Source organism: Plectrocnemia conspersa, unplaced genomic scaffold (assembly GCF_051122295.1).
Source record: "Plectrocnemia conspersa isolate PC_06_02 unplaced genomic scaffold, ASM5112229v1 ptg000007l, whole genome shotgun sequence".
In the NCBI taxonomy this organism is placed as follows: Eukaryota; Metazoa; Arthropoda; class Insecta; order Trichoptera; family Polycentropodidae; genus Plectrocnemia; species Plectrocnemia conspersa.
In genome coordinates, this window is record NW_028277171.1 from 7,977,681 (window position 1) to 8,004,096 (window position 26,416).

The following is a 26,416-nucleotide window of genomic DNA, read 5'->3' on the forward strand; positions in this document are numbered from 1 at the left end:
ACATATGTTACATAAGTAATCTTTACTTTATTAAATAATAAAAAAACTTCTAATCACATGTAGTTATTTTTTAGTTATCATGACCCTATCAATTTAAATCAGCTGCCTTAATGATCTAAGGAACAGTTGATGTTTATGAAAGATAAAGTCATAGATGATTACCTTTTATAAATACTTCAACCTCAGCAGAATGTAAGGTATTGAAATGCCATTAATTAGCAAATTATAGAAAACTTATTATCATGCATTACAACTCAGTTGATTTATTTTTATTAAAAACCTTGATATTACTCTATGAATATGAAAATTTTATTAATCTAATTACCGTAATTTTAAAGTATTTAATCGGTTATCTAATTCACATAGTTGCCATAATACGTTATCCTCTTAAAATTTAAAATCTAACACTCGTACGTGTAAATTTTGTGTGTGCGAAATCAATTTTTGACAACGAGCGACCTTGGTACATTGACTAGTCCGGCCCTTAAGGCAATTGTTACGCTATTATAGCAAATAATAATAATTGTAAAAGCAAACGTTGACTTTTTCGAAACTTTAACATGCTTAAAAGCCAGTGACGAAATTCAATGTGTTTGCAAAGTATCATTCATTGTGGCAAGGTAGACTTTCGAATACCTGTACGGCCAGATATGTAAATATGTGCCAGACAAAATGACCATTTAAAATTTATTTTAAATATAGTCTGTCAAACAACCTAAAAACGCTTACCTTAATAAAAAATCGATTTATGAATGAACCGTGTTCTTTGATTTTAACGTTATATTTTACTATTTGCCGTTAATTTATGGCGGAAAAATTTAAATGATATAAAAAGGACGAAAATAACAGCTCTTTGCATATAAATATTTAAATTTATGCTATTTTAATACTATTTTATATAATAGTTATATATGTATTTTTTAATAAATTAAAATATACAATATAAAAGGAATACAACTATTCGATAAATATCAAAGTTTAGTATGCACGTTAATTTTTATGTTTCGCATTACTTTTTAACTTAAACCAATTTATGTTAAATAATCGTTTGGCTAACATTTTGTATATTTTATATAATTTTAGAAAAAAAATTATTTAAAAAATATTAAATAAGGTTAATTTTTGTGCATACCGTTATTAGTATTTAAAATAATTTTAGTTGTCGCACGACGACGACAGGCGTTAGGCAAAACATGTTTTGAATGAAAAAACAGTTTAAATAGAAAATTCGTTTCCAGATCCAGAGATTGGCAAAGATTTAAAAATATTTGTGGATAAACATATTATTCACTTATTATGGTATATTTTCCAATGTAACATAAAGAGCGTTAGCCCAATGTCCTAAATTTAGTGATATACATATAATTATTACTGCTTAATAACTATATGTCGCTATGTCGAACCGATTTAGATTTTATTTTAATTATTCATCACTAAAAATCTAGGAAAACCTAATTTGTGATGATCGATCGGACTTATAATTAAATATGTGGCGACCACACACATATACCTAGGTTTGAAAGTTTTTTTTTAAAAGCCTGCGTTAATTTAATGTGACCAAAATGATCGTTCATCAACAAAGAAACATGACAATAGCGAAAGGATGGAATCACACACAAAGCCTTCGTTACGGCCAGAAAATCACATAAATAACACGACTTTTGTTCTTACTGTAAATATTTTCAGTCATTAAGAGAATATTTTTGTCACTTAAATAATAAATTATCAGATCTATATGATTCCTATTGCAATGCAATACGACCTTGGACAATACCCATCAAGCTAATGTCGCTTTCTAAAGGTACCTATTTCGCCGTTCTAAGAAGCGACTGCAACGATTGGATGGATGATCGCTGTATAATTGGTCAGCAAGCTTTGCAGCTCTGGACACTTATTTTTGTTGACTTTTGTGATTTTTTAATATCAATTCAGAAGCTCTTGATACTTTCAATAAAATAATATAAAATATATTCTTATTCTTTAATTTATTGGTATTATTTTCTATAGAAATAATTTACTTCAATCGTTTAGGTTGAAAATTTAGGTTGTTGTCAACTGGTATATAGTACCAACCGATTTTACCACCTCTCTATCATTCTGGTTTTACCAAGATAAAAACATTTTGTTCAGTATGTTGAGTTCATTAAAGTATTTTGATAAAACTACCATATAAATGAAACACTCAAACCTTACGGAATAATTTATGAAAAATGGCTAGCAAGTAATTTCCAGTAAAAATAAAATCTTTTTTATAATTACTCTTTAAAATCCAAAAAAGCATAACTTTTTGATAGTTAACCACTTTAATCATAACTATAAAGGCGTTACATAGCCTTCAAACCTTCACTGTAAATCATTTTTTATAGATTTTCGGGAATTAGTTGCAAGAGTATATTTATGATGACGTTTCACTATAAAAATTTGCCTGCAAGAACATTTTCGGCCGTATAAATAAAATATTGTCTAATGAGAGCAATCGTTTCAACACAAATACTTTTATGAATGATAGACTATTAATTTTAAAACGTAAAAGGTTTAAGTCTTGGTCCAACAATGTTTTTTTTATTATTCCTGGAAGTTAATTAGAAAAAAATCAGATAATATATTGATTTATTATTACCGAAATTAAAATTCTCTATATACGGTTTATAACCAATAGTTTTTCAAATAATCTTTTGCAGATAAATTAATCTTATAGTATAAGCTAGTTTCTGAGAAATTCGTTATTTTTTAATAATAAAATAATAAGTCGCTACTTTAAAAATATAATTGTATATTTATAGATAAAATCAGATCCTAGAAAATATTTAAAATTTATATCCACAGTTTAATTAAAAAATATCTGTACATAAGAATTTTTTAGTGCAATTATTGTCAAAAAAAATTGCGTTTTTTCTAACTTTTTTTCACACATTATGGTATTATTTGTAATTTAAATTTACATAATGTACAAATATACAAATAAAAGTACTTATATACTTTTATTAATTATCAAAATTATTTTATCATTATGAATAATACTTTAAATACACTATTTTTTATAAAAAAGGTCTTTTGTAAGACATGAACTAATTATTATATTTTTAAGAGTTCAATAAGGATATTCTAGTATTTTTATTTAATATATATAACCTATATATCATTAAAAACTTTAACCCACACATATTTCATGTGATATATTACATAAGTAATTTTGCCATATTTTTTATCGTAAAGAATTTTGAATGTGTGAAATAGTACAATATTTATAGCAAATAAAATCTTTAAAAATATTATTGAAATAAAATCTTAGCCGATTTTAATTCTAAACTCTTCGTGTAATATAAACAAACATATAATAAAAAAATAAATTTATTTTTCATATAAAAATCATATAAAACCTTATAAATACTTATACATGTAAATAAAGTAGATTAAAAAATACCAATTATATTACTAAGACTAAAGTTGCACGATAAGATATGGTACTGAGTCTATTTTTATGTATTTGATCTTTTGATTGACCAACTTCTTCTTTTTCTGCAACTTTCTATAAGCAAATAGAGGCCTGAAGACAATATTGTTTTCGGCCGTATTTAACATTTCACCTTCTATGTCATCCTTTGCTTCCAAAAGATCACCTCCATTCAATAAATCAGACCCATTAAGGAAGTCTTCAGATTTGTTATTATTATTCATAGATAATAATGTTGATTCTTTAGATATAGGTGAAGATCTAACCAGAATTGAATTGAACATGTAGCAACTTAGGAAGAATTTAGTCAACTTCATAATCTGTAACAAATAAAAAACACATTAAAAAAACGTTAAATTAAATTAAATGTACTACATAAATACATTTTAATTATTTTTGTATTGTTTTTCTTGTCTCTCTTTAGCTTTTCTATAAGCAAATCTAGGTCTGAAAATTCCACATTCTTCGGTGATTAATATTTCATCCATTTCTTTTGATTGAATATTGATTAAAAATAGATTTATTATTATAAATATAATTGTAATTATTCTGTAAATGATATTCATTTTCAAAGCACGCAAAGAAGCACTAACGTTTCAAAACGTTTACACATCTTATTTATACTGTCCGCTTAAGTTATTTCGAGCTGTATTTTTATCATAAATCATTACCGCAAATATATTGGTCAATTATGCGTTTTAAGCGTACAAATATTTTTGTTGAACTCAAATATTTGAGAGACAATTTATATCGACTGTTATTTTTTTCCAATTCCAAACACAATGAAGATACTTACGTTTTAATTATTATTTATTATATGTATAAAAATATTTCTGTGTAAATCCAATTGTTTCAGCGTCAATCGACGAGATCACTTTGTTACTCCGAATGGACAAGAGGCCGTTTATAAAGATTTCGATCGAATCGTCCAAAAAAACAATGTGATAATTAAGTGGATGTTTCACGTTCAGATTAACATTTTCCCTCCAATTTGCGAAATTCGGTTTTCCGTGTGTGCTGTCTCGGAAAACGTGCGAAAAACACCAAATGGTAATTCGTGAAAATGTGAAACTGCTCGTCAATTATCACGTTGCAATTGCGTCGTATGATGATATTATAAGTGCTTCCGACCTCTGGTGATAAATTTGATGAAAAGACTCATCGAGATTCTGAGAAATGATAGATCAAAAGTGTTAATTATATAACATAGATTCGATTTACTTCTATTTTGAGATTGTTCTAAGAATAATACATAGCAATTTTCAGGGGTTTCCTGGAAGGAAAATGAGTCTTAAAAATAAACAACTGGTTTTTCGTAGCAGAAGTTTAAGGGTAATTATTAAATAGCAGCATGTTTCTTATTGTTGTAATACTAAATTACTTGTCTTCAATATTTTACTTTTATGTATTTACAGTATAGATATAAAAACGATATTCTCTTTCCTCAATGTCTGTCAAACTTTTTTTGTAGGTGTTTTGTATGTGTTTCAACCATCTGCATATTTTTTTTATAATTTAGAGGTCACTCTTACGACTATTCGAACAAACTAAGAGAGAGCCTCCTTACCAATAATTGCGTAAATAATTGGAAATAATGCATAGACTTCCTAATAGCACATGACAAAAAACTACTCATTATTTGGAGAGGACGCACGCTAGACAATAAATTCTACCTTGCGCACATTACCATTTTTTTTCGACTCTTTGGTTACTGATCGCCAAGGTGGTCATCTGTACCGTATCTCTTAAGGCGTAAACATATTTCAAAGGGATGTCATAGCCTTATAGTCGCTGGTCATCTCAAATCTTAATTTAAGCCCTTGATTGCTTTTGTGTATTGCTTGGCTCTTAGTCGAATATGAATATTGAAGCTGAAAATGATCATCGCTTGCCAAAGTACAAATCCGAATGTTCACTCCAAAGCGGTGTATTGGCTTTTATTAGCATAATCTTTAAAAAGGAAACCTCTGCTATTCATAATCGATATTTTTTTTAACCAAATAGAGCTGACGCTGATAAATTTTATTTATTAAAAATGTTTACTGTCGGCTAAATAAACTGTGTAAATTGCATGTTTTTGTAGCAGCTTAAATGTATTTTTTTGCTACATACAGTATGCACTAGAGAGATGCATTTGCTACCTGTGCCTGAAGAATTTATATAAAGCTCTAGAACAGGATTTTTTATGACGTGTTTAATTCAATGTGTAGGGTGGTAGTTTTTGTCGAAGATAAGGTTAGCTTTTACCGAATTACTTATGTTTTGCTGCCGTTTTTAATTGTAAAATGCGTAAATTTATGTATTTATTTTGGTTATTTTTTTATTTTTTTAATAAATCTTCCGTTGTAACCTGACAGGCATACGCCCAATGCGTTACAACGGAGTAATTTTGTACAAACTGAGTAAGTTCATCAGATATAATAAATGGCTACAAATAAGTATTAACCATTAGGCTGAAAGTATGGAAATCGGTGACATCTATTGTATATAAATAATTATAAATTATTTTGTGTAATATAATTTACAACCAATAGATGTCATTGCAGCTGGGGCTGGTTTTTTAATAATAGCGCATTTTAGTACCGAGTACCGTTGCTGGGGCTCGACCCCGCAACCTCAGAATTACTAGTCTATGACGTTACGGACTACGCTATTCCGTCATATTACATATTATCTATTACACATATGAAATGCGCAAACGTTCCTCTCAAAAAGTCTGTTTAGCTTGTTCATTTTTATGACTTTTTGTGGGTGTCTTCACTATTTGTGTAAATTAATAATTTGAATGCTTTTATTTAAAATTTATAGTGTCTAAGCAATTAGCAAGTCTGTATTTTATACAATATTGTTATCAGCGTACTTTATTTGAAGTTATGCTAATAATTATTGACAGCGTATTGTCAACGCTACATTACTTATCTTATATTCGCTTGGAAAACCGTATTATGAATTATTGTAATCAATTATTTTTTCTATATTGAAATGTATGTATTCGGGTTTTCAACCACCTTCAAAAAGTCTGGCCAAACCCCGTATATTCACGCAGCAATGGAGAAGAGATCTTATGACCAAATAGTTGCGTTATTATTTAGAAATATTGCACTGACTACTTAATAGCACACCTGGCCTGAGACGTTAATAACTTATAAGCACCGCCGAAAAACTACTCTTTGTTTGGAAAGGACGCTAAAAAATATATTCTACCCTGTGCACATTTGGTTATGGATCGTGCGTAAAGCACACAATTAAGCACATTTAAAAGTTTCTAAGGGGCGATGTCGACAATCCGTCAATGCTTGACAGTTTTCGGCTGCGAGTTTTAGAGTGCCCTAAAGAGTCGCGATTGTATTTTATTCTTACCCTTTAAGCCAGGACGTCAGCACTTAGGAACGCTCATCTTGCACGAGCCATCCAGTTTCTCAACGAGCTTGCTAAACACAATAATGTTTTCTTCTTCATGAGTTGGAAAAAATAAAAAATAAATAATTTTTTTTAAATATGTTTATATTTTATTTTTTTAAATGTTCAATTGTATAAATATTTTTTTGTCATAATGAAAACCACTCAAGTCATAATAATCTGATATGTAATCAAAATTAATTAAAAATATATATACATCTTGCGCTTGTTCTCTTTTTTGGCACCCAACAAGCGCAGATTTCTCTTTAGTGAATTCTCTTAGTTATTACTACTTTTTGAGTTTATTAATTGCTAAATACTTATTTATTAAATTTTTTGATTAAATATAACTAGATATACGGAATTTCTTTCACTCCTTTCCATGACCGTTACTATTTATATTCTAGAGTACGCTCGGGATAAGGATGCCGGTTTGTTATTGTGTGCGTGTACATGTATATGAGAGGGAGAAGCGATGTAGCGTGTATTTCGTTGTCTCGCTTTTTCTTTTAAGGGCAGTCGCTGATTCGTCAACGCTGGTATTCGTCATTAAAGTGCAGTGTGGCACAGAAATTCGATCTTCTCTAGTGATTTATTTTAAATACTTTTGTGTTGATATTGGTTTAACCCAGATATGCCCACTGTCTCATAGGTAGGTCACTAAGCTCGTGCCACTGTTTTTTATTTATAAATGAAATTTTAAGAGAACAAAATTTCTTGGGCATATCTGAGTTAATTGATATAAAGGCTTTAAATATACACTGTAAGTTATTTATTCTCTTACCCGTGGATCAAAATATTTTAATTATTTTTCCATTAATCCGTACGTTTTTGGTTTTTTTACACTATTCTCTGTAAGGCTTAAAAAAGTTATTATTCTTATACCCGCACTTCACTCTCCGAAAGTTGTCCTAGTGGAAGTTCGACCGAAGTCGGTCAAGGTCGCAGTTTTTCGAATAGCGTTCGCACAGCCGGGAATTTCATACGCGTGCACGCTTCTCAACCTCGCGTATTATAACTACGTGCGTGTTTTAAACACAAAAAAAATTAAAGCCAAATGGAGAAAAAGGAGATGGTGGATGATTGCAATGCACCGGAATAGATCAATGTTAGTAAATAAGACATTTTATGTTGAATCGAGGCTTCACTGTCACTAATAAATAATAAACAGGAAACGTTCAAGTGTGCAACTAATGAATAATTTCTATTATTTTTTAAGGAAAAGTATGGAAAGTCAATTTGCTGAATTGAGATTTTATATACAATATATAGCTTAGGTCTTTCTCTTTATGATACATGCAAAATTGACTGCGGATTTTTGCGGTTTTTAACACATTGCATACCTTAAAAATGTATTATTCTTAAAAATGGGACGGGGCTTAGTCGCGAAAGTTACGACCTAAAAATTTGTTCAGAATCACCAAATATACACATATTTAAAAAAAAACGATACCGGGTATGATAAAATGCTAGTCAAATACTTTTTCTTAATATAAAACAGCAAATTTGTGACATATACAATTTTTTTTTTACGCTACGCGGCTAAATTTTTTTATTACGCTACGCACGGCCGTTAAACACGGAATTCCTCTTCCTCGGGCCTACAATTAAAGAAATGTTAACGTCAAATTTAAAATACAGTTTTGTAATGATTGTAATTTTTTAATAATATGGTTACCGTGGTAAAATCAGTAAACGTCAAATTGTGGATCGCGTACTAATGAAATAAAATAATAATTTGTTTGGAATGACTAAATATATACATATTTAAAAAAACGATACCGAGTATGATAAAATGCTAGTCAAATACTTTTTCTTAATAAAAAACAGCAAATTTGTGACATATACAATTTTTTTTTTTACGCTACGCGGCGAAATTCGCACGACCGTTCAACACGGAATTCCTATTCCTCGGGCCTACAATTAAAGAAATACTTTAAATAATTGTATTTTTTAGCACTTATAATATTATATATTTGACTAAGAGCACTTATGGAATCAACTAAAGTGGTGAAATAATTTTGGCCGTCCAGATCGGGCAAAAATACCAAACAGTGGCGCGATCGTGAAGACGCCCATATTAAAATTGAATCGTTCTATCTCAGTTTGCGATAAACCATCTCTATCTCTCTCTCTCGTCACGCGAGAGAGCGAAAGGGGAAGTATCTCGCCGCTCGCGCTCGAAGCGTCTTCGGGTATTACTTTCGGAAAGCGAGGGAATTTTCGGAGGCGACGAAGTCGGCCGCCTCGACCAAAATTACCCCCAGTTTACCTCCCGTTCGCGGTGACCTCGGAGAACTTGCGAGAGATTTTAGCGCGGGGACAACCGAGCTCGACCGAAGTAAGCCCGAATTTTCACATTATATTTCCCGTCCTTGGCCAACTGTCGCCTACTTTCGGAGAGTGAAGTGGAAGCATTATCGTTGCGCCAATGATAATTTTTTAATTTATTCAATGGATTCTAATGATTTAATAGAGTTGTGGAGCTGTTAAGCAATCTGCGAATAATTTCTTTCCTCATTTTATATCTTTTTGCTTTTGAAGAATAGCTACAGACTTTATTATTTTTTTGACTAGTGAAAAATTTTGAATTTTGCAAATATTTAATTAATGACATCAATGTCTGATTTCTTCGTTTATATAATATATTTTAATTGTTCGTTGAAATTTCCAACTTAGCTCAGATCTATGTATGTTAAATAAATATATATTTTCTTTTAAAATAAAAAAATAAAATATTCTGAGCGAAATTGTTTTGAGCCACACAGTTCACGCACACAATAACAAACCGGAATCCTTATCCCGAGCGTACTCTACTTTAAATTAATAACACTATTTTGCCACAATGTTTCTCCTTTTTCAAAGAAGAAACATTTCACATAATAGATTTTTTCTATTCATTCGCAACATTCACACTATGTAAATTGGCACAAAATCTATATTTTAAAATGAAAAAAATGAGGCAAGATGAATTAATATATTATACATATCATATAAATATAGCGGAAAAGTTCAATGGATATATTTAAAAAGTAATTTATTAAATCGATTCAATATAACGTTAACTTTTAGACCGTTACTTTGCTTATATGCAATAAATTAAGTTCCGTTAAATAATATGCAAGAATATACCGAATAAATATCACATATTCAACAAAAAAGTTGCACTGATATAATAAAATTACGCAGTGTTGAACTACATTATATATTTAACTAATGCATGTGACACACTCTTATTTATCCAATATACTCTCATTATCATCATCATGATTCATTGAAATAAACTGTTAGGTAACAATAGTTTTAATCTAAATGTAATAAATAAATAATAAATATTATATGTATTAAACAAAAATACTTTCCTTAAATAAAAATTGAACTTATGAGAATATACAATTTTATTTTATTTATTTTCATCTTCAAAATATTATAGAATCTGATATAATTAAAGGAAACCCTAAAAATATTTATTTATTACATAGATGATTGAATACCTTATTACTGTAATTTAAGATATAAAGCACTAAATAATGTATTATATACTCTAATACTCATAACCTATAATAATATTTGTTTTGCTGATATAGCAAATAAGTTTTGCAGTGTAATAGATTGAGATGATTTATACTTTTTATTCAGCAATAACATTCTTTAAATCTATTGTATTAAACAAATTAAGTTTCATTAATTTGGTAAAACTTTTTTTTTGTGAATAAAAGTCAAAGTTTTATTGCATAATATTCAATTATATTAAAACATATTTCACGTGTATCGTTTACATTTCTTTAGAAAATATTAAAAATATAAATCTACGTTAATCTAATATATATACACACATTATGTTATTACCTAAATATAAAAATATTTCACAGAAATAATAAACGAATATAAAACTAGCATTAAATTATACTTATATCATAAATAAATCACTCAACCCAAATACGGATTAGTCGCTCTGAATCTCTTTCTGCGGAAAGCTGTTAAGAATATCGGTTTAATTTCAGCTTCCGTTCCGTAAACAAGATTTGGACCCAAGGCTTCATAATCTGAATAGTCCAAGCTCCTTTTGCGGTTTTGTCTTTCGGCTTCTATCGGTACTATTTCTTCAATCGCATCAATGTCACTGAAAATTCCCACGTTTTGTCTTCTAGCGCTGGTCAAGAGTTGGTGAAAATCTGGATGCCCCTGCACGTTTTCAAAAACGTAGGTCTGATATTCGAGCCCGTCGTTGCTTTCGCGTCTTCCAGTCAATGGAAATCCTCCCATGAATTTATTCGGATCAAAGCTGTCATCAGCATCAATCACGTGGACCTTAACACCAGAATCTTGAATTGGCATCTGGATTGATGAGCCCAGAAGGGCTATAACGCCCACAATAGACAAACGACGCATCTTGGAATTCTGAAAAAAAATATATTGTTGCAGTATTCATAAAATTATTTTAAATAGTACATTTTATAATGTAGTTGTTTCTATAATAATATATTAAAATTCAGCAAATATTTATTTTTCGAAATTTTGTCAAAGCAAAAAGGTTAAACATAAATAAAATTAATGATATCTAAAAATAATAATATATCAACATGTATTTTTACATATAAATCGAGTTATTTTATCTTTGTGAACAAATTATTTCTATCATTTTACACGTATGATGAACTTCTACTAAATAAAATTGTTATGTATAAGAAATAGCTCTAAATAAAAGAAATAGCATGTACATGTAAAGAATTCGCTTATAACGTATCTTATCAATAAAATACACAGAAGAAGGTCACAAGAATCTAATACACCTAATTTGTTACCATAGAATAGATTTTTAAATGATTATATAAAATGATCAAGTATTTTAGAAAATGGTACAAATTGTTCCGATTAAAAATTAAACAGTATTTGGATTTTTTTTGTAAATTATTTTAATTATTTTATTTAAAGTTGATTATTTAAGGTTAAAATATTATATAAGTATTACTGTACGTCATATAAATAAAATATTTAATTTGTATAAATATATATAAATCTATAGTGTATATTTATAAATTTAGGTTTTAGTTTTTTTATTTATATTAATGTAAGCAAGTAATATTTTTTCAGTTAACTAATAATATCAAGAGTTAAGTTAAATGTTAATTGTTTTGCAAATTATTCATCAATATATTTACAAACTTGTTCAACCAATGCAAGTCGATCTTCGAATTCTTCAAATTTAAGCACTTTTCTCAGTGAGTTCTCAATCGTGAATAATCGATTGTTAAACCTCCGCCCAAATATATAAGCTCGTGAAAAAATCAACTAATTTATGCTCTTTAGCAGTCGTTAATATCTGGTATTTTCGGAACGAAAACATCCGATTTAGACAAATTATTTGAGCACACCCGGTTTTCGTTCGTGCCGGTTTACGGAACACATTAGAACCGTACAAATCTCCCACTATGTATAATGCCTTCCTTGGTTTGTGTCCAAAATTAACGACCAAAATGCAAATAGAACCGGGCCTTGAACGAGACCGTTCGGATTTGGCTTGTTATATAATAATTTTAATGTATAATACGAGAAAATTTTGCGAAAAAGTTTCAGTCCTTTTCGGCAGTTGATATGAACATGTGTAAGTGAAGTGAAATTTTTATCTAATAAAAAATAGTGTCAATGTGTTAATAAATGGATTTATACTATTCAAATGTGATATTGGTATAAAATGACTTTCAATTTATTTGGGAAATCGCCGCTAGATGTCAGTGAAAAACGTAAAACTATTTTAATAAATTTAGTGAAGGTTATATAAACGTATTATAGTGTAATTTTAAACCAAACATAAACAGTGCGTGTGAGTCTTTTTCGTTTACTGAAATAAATAAATAAATATAATTTATCATAGATGTCCATTCAATATATAACGTTATTTTTTTATTCCAAACTTTTATAATAGAGTATAATATACAATGAGTGCTAAAACATTTCTTGAAAATGCAACAAGATATTTGATAAAGATGGAAAGTTCTCGTTGTTATTGATTATTGTAATCTTAAACTTTACAATAAAAAAATATAATACCGAGAGCAATCAAGTTAAAATCCTTGCTCCCCTTCGATTCATTTCATGCGACTTGCAAAACAAGTTTATTCGTCACGCCGACATTATACATGCGCATGCAGCAATTAGATGAGGATGGAAGAGAGTCACTTGAAAATTGATTAAAAGAAAAAGCTGTCGGTGTATATAAATATATAGAAAGCAATACCAGTGCCGACAAGTCGGTGAAACTCCAAACAGCGTTTCTGTTCAAATTATAATCGTTACGAAAAATATCATTCTTTAAGAAAGGTAACAGACAAAAATAGACAGTAACAAATCGTTTAATTTTTATAAGGGCATGAATAGAAGAGAATAAAAACACATCCCATATCTTCAAAATAGTTTATAAGCGAAAAAAACAATTTTTAATACACTCTCAGTGAAAATTGCTATTGTACTTTAAAATAGTATTGTGTGTTTAAAACAACGCAGGTAGTAATTTTTAATCTGAGCAAGAGCAAGCAGCCAAAAGTCTGAAATGAAAAATAATAAGAAAAAGTACCGCTTTCTGTACCGAGTATTTACAACTATTTTTTTCCGTTTTTTTGTTATAAATATTTTTTTTCTTATCATTGTTATTAATAACAGGCATAAACTAAAAGCCAAATAATAGCAGTCGCATAAAAATAAATGAAAAACGAACACTATGTAATTGCCGAAATTCCAGAAATGACTCATATTCCAAATGATGCTGCTGTGGACACCTTTTAAATGGCCATCATTGAATTTTTTGTCTAAATTAAATATATGCGACTAAAATATTTCGTTTGTAAAATTTTTCACTCTATTATTTTTTTATTAAAAACAATTAGTCGTAATAATTTTTATTGTTACCATGATAATATTTTTTATTATAAGTTATGATGATTTTTTTAGCATAATGAGTTGTACTTGTTGCGAAATATTTTTGACAATTAAATCCATATTGCTAGCAACTAAATGAGTCATTTTGGCAGCAGAAATAATTAAAATCATACTACGTGTTTATTTAAAGTATGGAAAATTTTATATTTTATTATTTTATTAATAAAAATAATTAATGTCAATACTTTTTATTGTTAGCATAAATATGAACCTGTATTTTTTGTTTAAACTATATTTTTCTATTTTTTATAACTTTATAACATGAAAATATTCGAATATTTTATAGTTTACAATTCAATATTTTAATATCTGAATATTTGAAAATAACTATTCATTAATATTTGCTAACTATAGTTTAGCTTAGGCATGATATATTTAAATGTTTAGTTTTGTCAATTTAAGAACTTAGTATGTTTGTGTAATTTTTTTCAATATATACTATGACATTTTTAAAGGTGTGTTAGTTTAAATAACGTTACTTTACGTGTTTATTTAGCTATTTATAAATTACCATATTTATTTGAAATTTTTAAAAAAGAATTGGTCAGAGGGCCGCGATAGCTGCAAGCCCTTTAGACCTGAGTTTTGTAATTTAAATTTGGGGCGAAGATGTATTTCACACTTGCTCACTTTTTGTGATTTCTTGTTATATATATTAAAAGTGACAATTGTATTAATTTTAATCATATTTAGATTCTAAACATCTGTTTATTAATTAATTTAAATTGGTATTATTTAATTAAAAAAGTTGTCTTTATAGGATTTTCATTAGTTAGAAATTAAACTGAAACTTAATATAATATTGAGGGTCCATTATTTAGCAAAACATTTGACCTTTGAACAAGATAATATTATATACAGAAGATGATCTTTAATTTTAATCTAAATAATTTATGTATAAAATCGCTGAAGGATTTTGAAACAACAATGATCCTGTACCTTTTATATAATTTATATTGAAATTTCTAGAAATGAAGATTTACCTTGATCTCACAACATGAGATCAAGGCGATCGAGTCTTTGGATTTGCATTAATTCTCTGGGTGAATGAGTTATTAGTAATTTGTCGAGAGAGTATAAATTTAAGAAGAAAGTACATTTTTTTAATGAAATTAAAGGATTTGTGTTTTTTTTTAATTTCAAGTCGATGAATCGAATTTTTATGAATTTTATATACTAAACTTGATTATATTATTCGGATAATAATATAATTAATAAAAATAAATTAAGTTATATAAAACATTGAAAATATAAAGATTTTTTAGTAAAGATTTGTATTTTTATGTATTTTACTTCTACTTTTTTAATTTTTGGTGTTCTAAAAATATCCAAATACCTATATTTTTTTCAGACTAGTTTTAATTGTGTAACAAATAGTTTTGATATTATTATCTTAAAATACATGTTTATATTGAATATATTTATATTAAATTATTCATTCTAGATAAAAATAAGTCAAGGTTTTGAATACATTTGTTCTTTATAAAGCATAAAATTAATATGTATTGCTTAATTACAATGGCTTTTATAAAGTCCTTTCACACTGTGTTTTTATTATATAATAATATTAAATATATAGTTAAATTCAAAATGCTGCAAACAACCTTTAAGAACCTCTGGGAATTCCAAAGCTCATTAATATTACATCTATGTTTATTTACATTGCGTATATGTAAATAATTAATATGCTTTAGACAATATTATGCAAATTTTTAAAACATCTTATTAAAATAAATTTATGTATTGTATGTATTAGTAGTATTTACTATAAAGAAAATCATGAATATAAGAAAGCTTTACTACTTTAAATATTAATGCGTATAAAAAATTGTCCTTTACGTTTCAAAGTTACCATTTGTTGTTAACACCTAATACATATTTTTTGTTATAAATAGTTTCACATTATCGTACGTGATAATTAAGAAAATTAGATAGTTGGTGAAGTTATGACGGTGATACTTGAATACAAACAATGAATATCGTCAATGTAATAAATATTTATTTTAAAAATATTTTAGGATTAAAAATATAAATATTGGATATTATTAGGAATTTTATGGATTTTATATAATAATATATAAAAATATTTTTCCAATATAATTTATATATATATGCTAGTGTACGTGCTAAAATATATTATGCAAAAATATACGATTTATATCAATAAGGCGATTTCATTACGTTGGTTAACGGTTACTCAAACTCCATGTATGTGCATTTAAGATGTGTCATCGTTTATATCATTATTGTGTACTGGTACAATATATGCGCAAAAAATATAATGTATTTACCTCCTATGTAGATGACTTCTTTGAAATTCGCTGCTACATGTGTATACAAAAAAAATGTGTTAATTTAATTTGGCATTGGAAACTCTGATCACGAGGCGCTTTACATTTGCCTACATTTCAAAACAGAAGTTAATTTCTTCAGCAATCAAACTTTGCGTATAAATGTACCTCGCAAAAAATAAATAATCAGTTTGCGGAGTTACCTGTGTCTAGTACGTGAGTGAATTGAAGGAATAACATACTGAGATTGAGAGAAACTGTCGAGATGCGTTCGACTGTCCTCTTCTTTGTCGTGGTCCTGGTTGCTGGAAGTCACCAATTTCCAACGAACAATGTTCCTTTGAAGACCGAACAAAACGCTGGAGCTGTCCATGCTGGAACATTCGACATTAAGGATACCCAGCATCCGATTAGTCTTGATTCTAACGTGCACAGCGGTCAAAGCAGTTCGGCGTCCATTGCTTTACCTTCGGGAGCATCTTCAAGAGACCGCATATCTGCTGTTGATCCACCAAAAACAATCCCTTTGATCCGTGAAAGCCAAAGCGGAAGCCAATCAGCAGCACACCATACATCAGTCGGTACTGCTGTAACTGCAGACCACAAATTCAACGCCCCACAAGTCGATCCTCTTGCGCACCATAACGTTCATTACAGAAACGTACAACCTGAAACAACGTCTCCAAAAGCAGTACCAGCCAATTTTGATCCGAAATTATCTTACTCAAACAACCACCACCCCGGACAATTCCAAGCACCGTCACAACATGATGTCAAAGTAAGAAATGCAGAAAACTCTCACCAATCTGGACCGATAGTAACTGCCATTCCGCCACTTAAGATCAATGAAAAGACACCAGAAAATAACCCATCAAGAACGCCTTTGCAACACAGCATCAAAGCGAGAGATACCCAAGGGCAATCTACCACTCAAAGATCAGTTAAAGTAGAAGAACACAAGAACGTTAAAACTCCACAAGCTGCAGCAGGTTCAGCAACGATCAAGACAAACGAGAACAAATACTCTCAACCAAAAGCTCCTCTTAAGCAGACACCAGCTGTGATAAGCACTCAACCAAAAGCTCCTCTTCAACACAACATCAAAGCAAGAGACACCAATGGACAAAAACCAGTGACAGCCATCCCACCATTCAAGATCAACGATCCCAAAGATGGACCAAAAGTACAGAAAACTCCTTTAGAACACAACATCAAGTCTAGAGATACTTCCACAACACAAAAATCAATTAAAGTACAAGATCAAAAACATACCCCAGCTGCTACAAGCACTTTACCAAAGGCTCCTCTGCAACATAGCATCAAAGCGAGAGACACTAACGCACAAAAACCAGTAACAGCCATTCCACCAGTCAAGGTTAACGATCCCAAAGAAGGACCAAAGGTACAAAAAGCTCCCCTAGAGCACAACGTGAAGTCTAGAGATACCTCAACCACCCCAAAGACGGTGAGAAACGAACAGAAGAACTCGCCTCCAAAAATCGCTGCTCTCCCACAATCTGTGAACAACCAGAAAGCTCCCATCAATCCATCGGCGAACAACCAAAAGGCTCCAGTTCCAAAACCTGCAGTCTTAGCAGCATCAAACCACAACATCAAAACCAGGGATGTTAACTATGCGTACGTATTGTCTTCACCCGAGGGTGAAACCGTGTATGCCTTTGAACCTGAATTCGCAGCTGGCGAAAGGAGGATAAAGGTATTGCCCGCGTTTTTGGGTTAAACACTATTACTATTAAATATGTGAATGTAAAATAATTACATTAATAAAATTCGTATGAAAATGAATCTTATTCTTTCGTTTAATTTAAATAATAAATCTGAATATTCATCCGAGTGTAAATACAATTTAATCCGATATTTATGTATTATTTTTGTAGCCATGAAGAACATTAACATTATTAAACATATTATTGATGCAAAACTTAGAATAACATTCAAGGTAAGTCGGCGTATAGAGCCTTCGAACATGAAAGTTAGTAAAGGTAATATGAAAATACTATTATTGAGAGATTTATATTTATAGTGAAAATATATTATTGTTTTTAGATAAAGTACAAAAAATGTATACTTTTCTTATTACAAAAATAATTTATAAATCAGTTTTATCAATATTGTTTAATATATAATAATCATAAAACTATTTATTTTAATTAGATATGTTTAATAATATAAAATACAATATTATACAAAAACCATATAAGGGTGTTTTTTAGTAAGGTTTTATAAATTCTATTATAAATTCTTAACCAAATAAAATATATTTTAATTAAATAAATACATTAAAATTTATTTTATAATAATTCATATAATAAGAAGAAAAGTTTAGCTATTCTCAATTGCCATTAAATTATTGCAATTAAATATAATAAAGTACTTGCTTTGAATTGCTAATTTGTACTCTTTCTGGAAAATTGTCACGTTTCAAGATAATTGCAAACTGCGTATGATGTATTGAACATAGCTAATAGCTAAAAAGAATTTGTAATTTGTCTATGTAAATATAATACATATATTCGTGTTGGTCAAGACAATTTAAAAAAAATCTGTAATATTTTTTTCTTTACAAAATATTAAAAAAATACGTTGAATCAATTTTATATACAATAACTTAAACCAAAATTTAAAACTCTAGGTTGTAATTATATATTTTAAAATCAGAAAAGATCATTTTTAAAATAATATCACTATATAAAAATAATATTGTTAATATAGCTTTACAAATAAAAGTAATCACAATACATCTGAAAGCAAATTTAAAAATTTTATTTTACCAAAAACATGGGATTAGAACACCCAGAAGTAGAAATCGTCACAGACCTTCGAAAATATATACAATAATAAATACTTAATACCTTTCACTGTGTTACCATATCATTATCGTAATATTTATTTTTAATAAAAAAAATGATGTCGGTCTTATCGATTGTATGTACGTGTCTTGACTTTCGAGTTAAGTAACAGGGATGTAACTCAAATATTACGATGTCTTTCATACTTATGAATATTGACAAAAGAGAAAGCGATTTACTGACTGTGATTTATTTAGCAAATATAGACAGCGACAAAGGTTTCTTTTGAACCAAAAAAATTTTTCAATGAGTGAAGAGGAGTTCTTTGCAGTATATAGCAAACAAGATTTTTTTGCTATTGTTACGTCCAAATAATATAATTGTGTTCTCATTAAAAACAGCACATGAATTATTTATGGTTTTTATGATTTTCGACGTGCTAATTGGCCATGTTAAACCCGCTCACTACTTGTCAAAACTAGCATTAATAGTATTAAAGAGCACTGTTATTTTATTTTCGGAATATTTCAATATCTAATTAACACATAATTCAATAACCAGATTAAGTTTTGTTTACAACAGATATGTAGCTTATTCTTGCCGCTTACGTGACATGTTCTGGACGAGTCTGGTTTTCATTGTACAGTTTTATTCGAACGACATTTTTTTTGGATGTAAATTTTTTTACATTTGATGGAAGTCAGCAGTAGAATAGGTTTAGAGTTATCGATTGAAAAAATAAAATAAAAAATATTTAAAGCAGACATTGCTGGTTTTAAAAAGGATGATTGACTTTATTTGCCATTTATACGGATAGTATTAGAAAATATTTTTTTTATAGAATTTTGGAATAAAGTTTTAATTGAAACATTAGACCATATTTGCCTTTGGATTTTAAATAAATGCCATCTATCGATAATGTTATGAATCTTTATTATGCAAATATTGTTTGTATTTTTATTTAACAAAATTGTTGCTTTACACTTAATGCTGTGTTGAAGCTCAGCTTAAATTAGTCCTTAAAAATAAGAAAAACTACGTAAACCTAATTATAGAATATCGATCAAAATTGTAATTATAAAAATAACTATTACTATAAATTTCCCAGTTATGATAAAAATTCACGATAAAAAAAATGTTTTTGTCACTAAATTACGAATATAAATTAAACTTTCTGAAGTATTAACCGCAACGAAAAATTATTGGTATATAAAAAATCGACTGTTTTTTACTTTTTATTTTTTTGCAAACATATATGTAAATTTATTTGTACTTATTTATTTTGTAACATTTTTTTAGTTTTTGAGCACCTGTAATTCTACATATACATTAATAACATGGAGGCCGATTTTTTAAAAATATTATATGTATGTTAAATCCACAGTTTTAAATATGCCGTTGTTAAATGAAACATTTGCTATGAAAATAACATAATTTTTTTCATTACTTCTTTAAAGAACACTCTTTTTTCGACTCAATGAAAACAATCTGCTTGTATATAATATATGTTTTATAATAAAAAAATATGTAATGTAGAGCATATTTCTTGCGTTTACATAACTGATTTTCTGTCGATATAATACATCTAAATTGATTGCATAATAAATATTATTTTAGTTTACTCTTAACACGATTTATATTTAATCATTCTTTTTAAAACCAGCAATGTTAACTTTAAATATTTTAAAATAAATAAAATATTATTTATAAATAACATTTTTTACTAAGTTTATTTTTACGAATAAAAATATTTATTTTAATTAAATTAAATATAAAATTTTACCAGTGCATTGGAGTAATAGTTAAAATTTCACACTTTCTAGCCAAATTCCAGCACTTTCTCAACATAAATATTTATAGCTTACATAATTTAGGTCCGTTGCTATACAGAAATTTACGAAATCATATACAAATGAAACTAATTACAAGTCATAATCAACAATTGTGAATATTCACAATGACCCAGTTCGATATCGAATTAGGAAATAAAAAAAACACCAGCTTAGAGATAAATTTTATTTTAGCATAAAAATACCAATTTTAATTCATATACAACATAGATATATATTATATATTGTAATATTTAGTTATAAAAAATATATAAATTAGGAATATTTTCAATTAAATTTAATAAAAAATATTCGTTTATAAATATGTCATTTTTAAATCACATTTATGGCAAGAGTAGTTCACATGTATATAATATAAAAAGATATGCTATATGGAGAAAAAAACATATTAATTGTTAGTTGGATAGTAACCACGCGTTTTCGGATCGTACACTAAATATTTAGGAGGATTTTTATGATAATTCTGTCCATTGTTATTGGGTTTTTGAGTTATAGTTGGAGCATTATTTTCTCTATAAACCTTATTCTGTGTCACCTTTTGCTGTTTATAACGAAACAACGGTCTGAATACCATCGTTTCAGCAGTTTCCATCATATCATCATCTGCGGGCTTATCTCCATTTTCGTCAATTACATTTTCGACTTTATCCATTAAATTACCGTTTGGATTGAAATGGTCTTGCTTTTTTACAGTATTGTCAAAATTTTGAACCGAATGTTTCAATTTACTTATTGGTTCAGGTGGAGCCGTTGAGGATAAGTGCATAAGTGTTGCGAGCTGAAAATTAAATAAAAAAATACACAAGCTTTTAAAAACAGCACTTAAAAATGGTGTTGAATAAATAAAATACACATGCGAAAATTAAGAAAGTATTACAATGTATACATACATTCATATGTATATGTAAATATTACGATGTAAATGAAAAAATATTGACTTTTTAGTTATACTACTGCATGTATAATATGAAATTAATATAATATGACATAAGCAAAGTAACATTAAATATAAAATGTAATTAATGTAATTATTGGTTTTAATGATAATTTTTGCTTAAGACTAAACGAAACCTTAATTGTAGTATATTATAAAAATAAATAGTTATATCCTGATTTTTTTTGATTATTTATAAATCTGCAGAACGTTCTCTTAACTAACTAGAAATAGATAATTGTTTTTAAATTAATATGTAAAATAAACTACTCTAATAATTAGCCAATAAAAATATTAAAATTATTTTTATCAATTTATATTTATAAAAAATATATTGTCATTGTATTTTATATATCAATAATAAAATTATTGAATCGACAACCTATGCATTAAAAAAATGTTTATTATAAATACAAATATCGGAGCTGTACATTTTAAGATAAATATACTGTACTAAGTTATGTAACGCGTTTAATAATGTGATATATTTACACAACTAAACACAGAAAAACATATTACTATACAAATATTTAAAATCATAAGAAATGTCTAAAATATTTTTTATACATGTGTTTATATTTCCAACGCTGTTTTGATATTTTGTATAAAAACTGAATTTACTGATAACATGAATAGAAAACAGTACTTACAGCAAAATACGTAATGATTAATTTTCCCATTCTTATCTACTCAAATAGTTCAGATAAGCTTAACCTGGTGTATGCAACAAATGGACTAAGCCTTGTCAATCACTGCAACTATATATATATGGAGTGTTTATATGCCAAAAAAAACATAATAAACACTTCGTTAATCATGTCCGGTGTGGTAAAACACAGCGCAGAATACTCAACACATTAGTGTTAAAAGGAATTTATTATTTTCAGATGCGTCTTTTGCTTTGTAAGCAGAAAAAAACGCGCGTTTCCTTCTGAATTTTCTCGGAACAAGTGCGAAATTTCACATTAAACACAAACTTTTCCATTATTCGGCAATATGAATTGATGCATCTGATGAGATCAGCGTTCAGCTTCCTGAACTGGTGAATCAGAGTAAAACCATACCTCGTTTATGGACCGACTTGTTAATTCAGTGACTAATTAACGTTAGAACATAACGTTTGATGCGTGCATTGTGATGAAATATTAAAATAATTATAACACTTTATCTTTTTATAAACTTAAATGATTTTTCTTCAAATTTTTTTTATCCAGAAATTAATAATTTAAATATTACAAAAAAATCAAAGGTAATTCCGATATATTCTGTGGAAGTTTCTCTAGCCAAAATGTTCCCACCGAGATCGTAGGAATAAACTGATGGTGAACGGGTCGAGTAAATGACACGGTATGGCGTTTTCCAACACTAAAATCATTCTGTCATGAGCGCTCACATCCTGAGAGGGACTCCATTATACAAGCACCGTAGCAGAGAGAGATCAAATTCCGCTATACGACCGCTGTCATGCCACCTACAAGACCCCTGAGGGTCTTCCACCAACAACATCCCTGCGCCAGCTTCTCCACCACTGTTTGGTGAAAATATATCTCCATATATCATTTGTCGCAATATGTAATATAATCTAATAAAATTCTGACTAGCTTCCACCTGCGTCACACCCCTCCTAAGAATTACTAACCCCGAAAGTAACCTACGCTGTTAGTTCAAAAAATCTTGCCTGAATTACAACCTTTAAAAATAAAATCGGTTACAATATCAGGCTCAGACGAATGTCCTTCTTAAACGTATCAATAATTAAACTTGCAGTTATTTTTACTCTTTGCCTCTGCATAAAAAAATACTAGTATGACAATAACGAATCATGATTATGTTTTGACATTTTAAATGAAGATCTAAACTCTTTTTTTATTAAGATAACAAATATAGCAGTACGCAACGACTCTTAAAATATCTCGTTGAAGATGTCATTCGAATTATAAAATACACATCGTTACAAAGCTTGGAAAAAAGATACATCACCTAGTGCATAAAATTATGTTTACGTTTTATCAAGATTATCGATGAGATAATAAATCAGATGTCTTTGAGGAACAAGCTGGTTTTGTATGTGGAAAAGGGGCACGATCAAGAAAATATCGTCTTATAATATTGTAAAAAGATATTTTCCTGATCATGATATTACATATCGTCAACAAAATAATCTTTATTTGCTTAGCAGAATATTCAATAAATTGAAAAAAAACAAGTATTTCAAATCAATTTATTACAATACATATAATTCTGTAAAATTAAGACATAATATAAAATCAATAATAATTTAAATATGGAATTTAGTAATAAAGAAACATTAGGTTTGTGACATATTATATATTCGTGTACAAATAAATATAATACGTAAATAAATAAATAGTGAAATTGAAAATGTAATGCATACTACAAATACATCTTTCTAATTTAAGTTATTTAAGTAAAATAAATTAATATATAAAAGTCATTTTAAAATCACATTCGTGGCAAGATTATTTATTAGTTAATTTTAAATTAATAAAAATAAAATATTATACTATAATAATCAATAACCATAATATCCTGTAATTGGATAGTAGGAATGAGTTTTGTAATCATACACTAAAAATTTAGGAGGACCATTTTGATAATTTTGTTCATAATTATATGGTTTTTGAGTTGTACTGCGATAATACTGGTTATAATTATCGTAATAATTAAAGGGTTTCTGAGTTGTACTGCGATAATACTGGTCATAATTATCGTAATAGTTATACGGCTTCTGTGTTGTACTGCGATAATACTGGTCATAATTATCATAATAATTATTAGGTGCCTGAGTTGTTGTTCTGTAATGTTGTCTATATATCTTCTTTTTAGTCACCCTTTGCTTTTTATAACGAAACAGGGGTCTGAATACTATATTTTCAGCTGTTTCCAACATATCGTCATCTGCAGCTACTGCTTTATCTTTGTCTTCATCGAGAGATGATCCACTGTCAATTGTATTCTCAACATTGTCCATCAATTTACCGTTCAGGTTGAAATTATCTTGTTTTTTTATTGTGTTGTCGAAGTTTTGAACCGAAGGTTTTAAGATACTTATTGGTTCAAGTGGCATCGCCGAGCATAATTGTAATAGTAAAGAGATCTGAAATAAAATTAAAAATGTTAAAAACTATTTAAAATTTCTCTTAAATAATTTTAATGTACACATATGAAATAAGAAAGTCTTAGTGTTATTTGCACATAGGTATGTACGTTTATTTTATAACAACATAAATGAAAGGTGCTATTTACATGTCATAAGTTTAGACGAAATCAAATTATAATTTAGTTAAATATATACTATCAACATATTAGGGTAATGAAATAATATTAAAATTGTATGTAGGGTATTTTTATACAACAAAATTTGGCTTTCTACAGAAAGACTTATCCGATTACAAAAATCGTATATATATAATATATAAGTATATATAATACAGACAGGTGGTTCATAAAATAATTACGTAATTAAAAAATGCTTGAGAATAAATATAATTATTTAAACTTTCTTATAATTTGTGATATGCCTTTTTAATAAGAAAAAATAGTTTATTTCATAATAACGTTTAATGGAAATTTCTTCAAAAGAAAGTCAATGTACTATATATTTTATATAGAGGACAATTTAAATGAGCAGTACTATATAAAATAATTGTAACATAAGAATAACTGTTTGTGGATTAATATTGAACAGATTAGATGCGAGAGTATTGGTCATAAAGTATTGGTCATAAAGTAGTGCGAGAGTATTGGTAAATAATTCACTGCAACGAATCATTTTCCGAAGATTTACACAAATGTACAAACAATTAATTTTGTGGAACAAAATATTTATTTAAATGCACATATCTCTTAAAATAATTTCCTGGTAAATTACACTTATTGTAAATATCAATAACTATGTATGTGATATACGCATTTAAAAAATATATTAGTCCATTTGGCCCTTTATTCATAAATTAATATATGACATTAAATACAAAAATAAAATAGCTCTGCCATAGTAATATGGATTAAAAGTAGTCAATTTATTTTCAGTAACCTCGAAACTATTATTTAATTATGAAAATATATAAGATGCAGTTGAGGCTTCAATCAAATAAGGTTAAATTTATTTTTTATTATTTTTACCAAAATTTTTAATGTATCCTAAAAAATGGTAATATTTTCTAAAATCAAATATTTTTTAAATTATTTAAAAAGAGATACTCAAGAGTATCAGTATTTTAAATAAATGTGTGCTTAAGACTTCACAAACGTACAAAATAATTTAGATAAAATGTGAAATAAAGTTATATTTGCTTATAAATATAAAAATTAAATTTATTAAAAAAATGTATAAATTTAACGTAAAATATTATCAATTTTATCACAATTTTATATACTGCTACTTTAATAAAACAATTTATTTTAATAATATATAAAATACGATATTACTTATCTAATATATATGTATTATATTTATTATTAAATGAATTTAAAAACCTATAAAATACATACTTTGCTAATAAAAATATACACAGATAAGTACCGAAAAACATTACACTATATAGATATATGTATATGATTAAAAAAACTTTTTAATACACTTCTCACCATTTCAGACGGTTTTTAGATATCATAGCACAAGCACCATAAACACAAAATAAACTGATAATTTGCAAAAACACCATGAACACAAATCGATACTCACAACAATATACGCATTGATTAACTTCTTCATTTCT

General features: G+C 28.0%; 2 protein-coding genes across 4 annotated transcripts; both read right to left on the minus strand.

Moving 5' to 3' along the window:
* Nucleotides 1–10,578: 10,578 nt before the first annotated feature.
* LOC148233804 (uncharacterized) lies at nucleotides 10,579–12,172 on the minus strand. Of its 3 annotated transcripts, none has more exons than XM_088188892.1 (2): nucleotides 12,020–12,172; nucleotides 10,579–11,254 (listed from the first exon to the last, which is right to left on the minus strand). In XM_088188892.1, exon 2 carries the CDS (start codon nucleotides 11,243–11,245, stop codon nucleotides 10,784–10,786), a length of 462 nt encoding a protein of 153 aa, XP_088045018.1. In that variant the 5' UTR covers nucleotides 11,246–11,254; nucleotides 12,020–12,172; the 3' UTR covers nucleotides 10,579–10,783. The 3 variants fall into 3 exon arrangements, with proteins under 3 accessions (XP_088045018.1, XP_088045021.1, XP_088045019.1); XM_088188895.1 differs by having other exon boundaries at nucleotides 12,029–12,166; XM_088188893.1 differs by having other exon boundaries at nucleotides 12,016–12,166.
* Nucleotides 12,173–20,891: 8,719 nt separating this feature from the next.
* LOC148233805 (uncharacterized) lies at nucleotides 20,892–22,453 on the minus strand. The gene is made up of 2 exons (XM_088188680.1): nucleotides 22,325–22,453; nucleotides 20,892–21,518 (listed from the first exon to the last, which is right to left on the minus strand). The coding sequence occupies exons 1-2, from the start codon at nucleotides 22,352–22,354 to the stop codon at nucleotides 21,129–21,131; spliced, it is 420 nt and encodes a 139-aa protein (XP_088044806.1). The 5' UTR covers nucleotides 22,355–22,453; the 3' UTR covers nucleotides 20,892–21,128.
* Nucleotides 22,454–26,416: the final 3,963 nt, after the last annotated feature.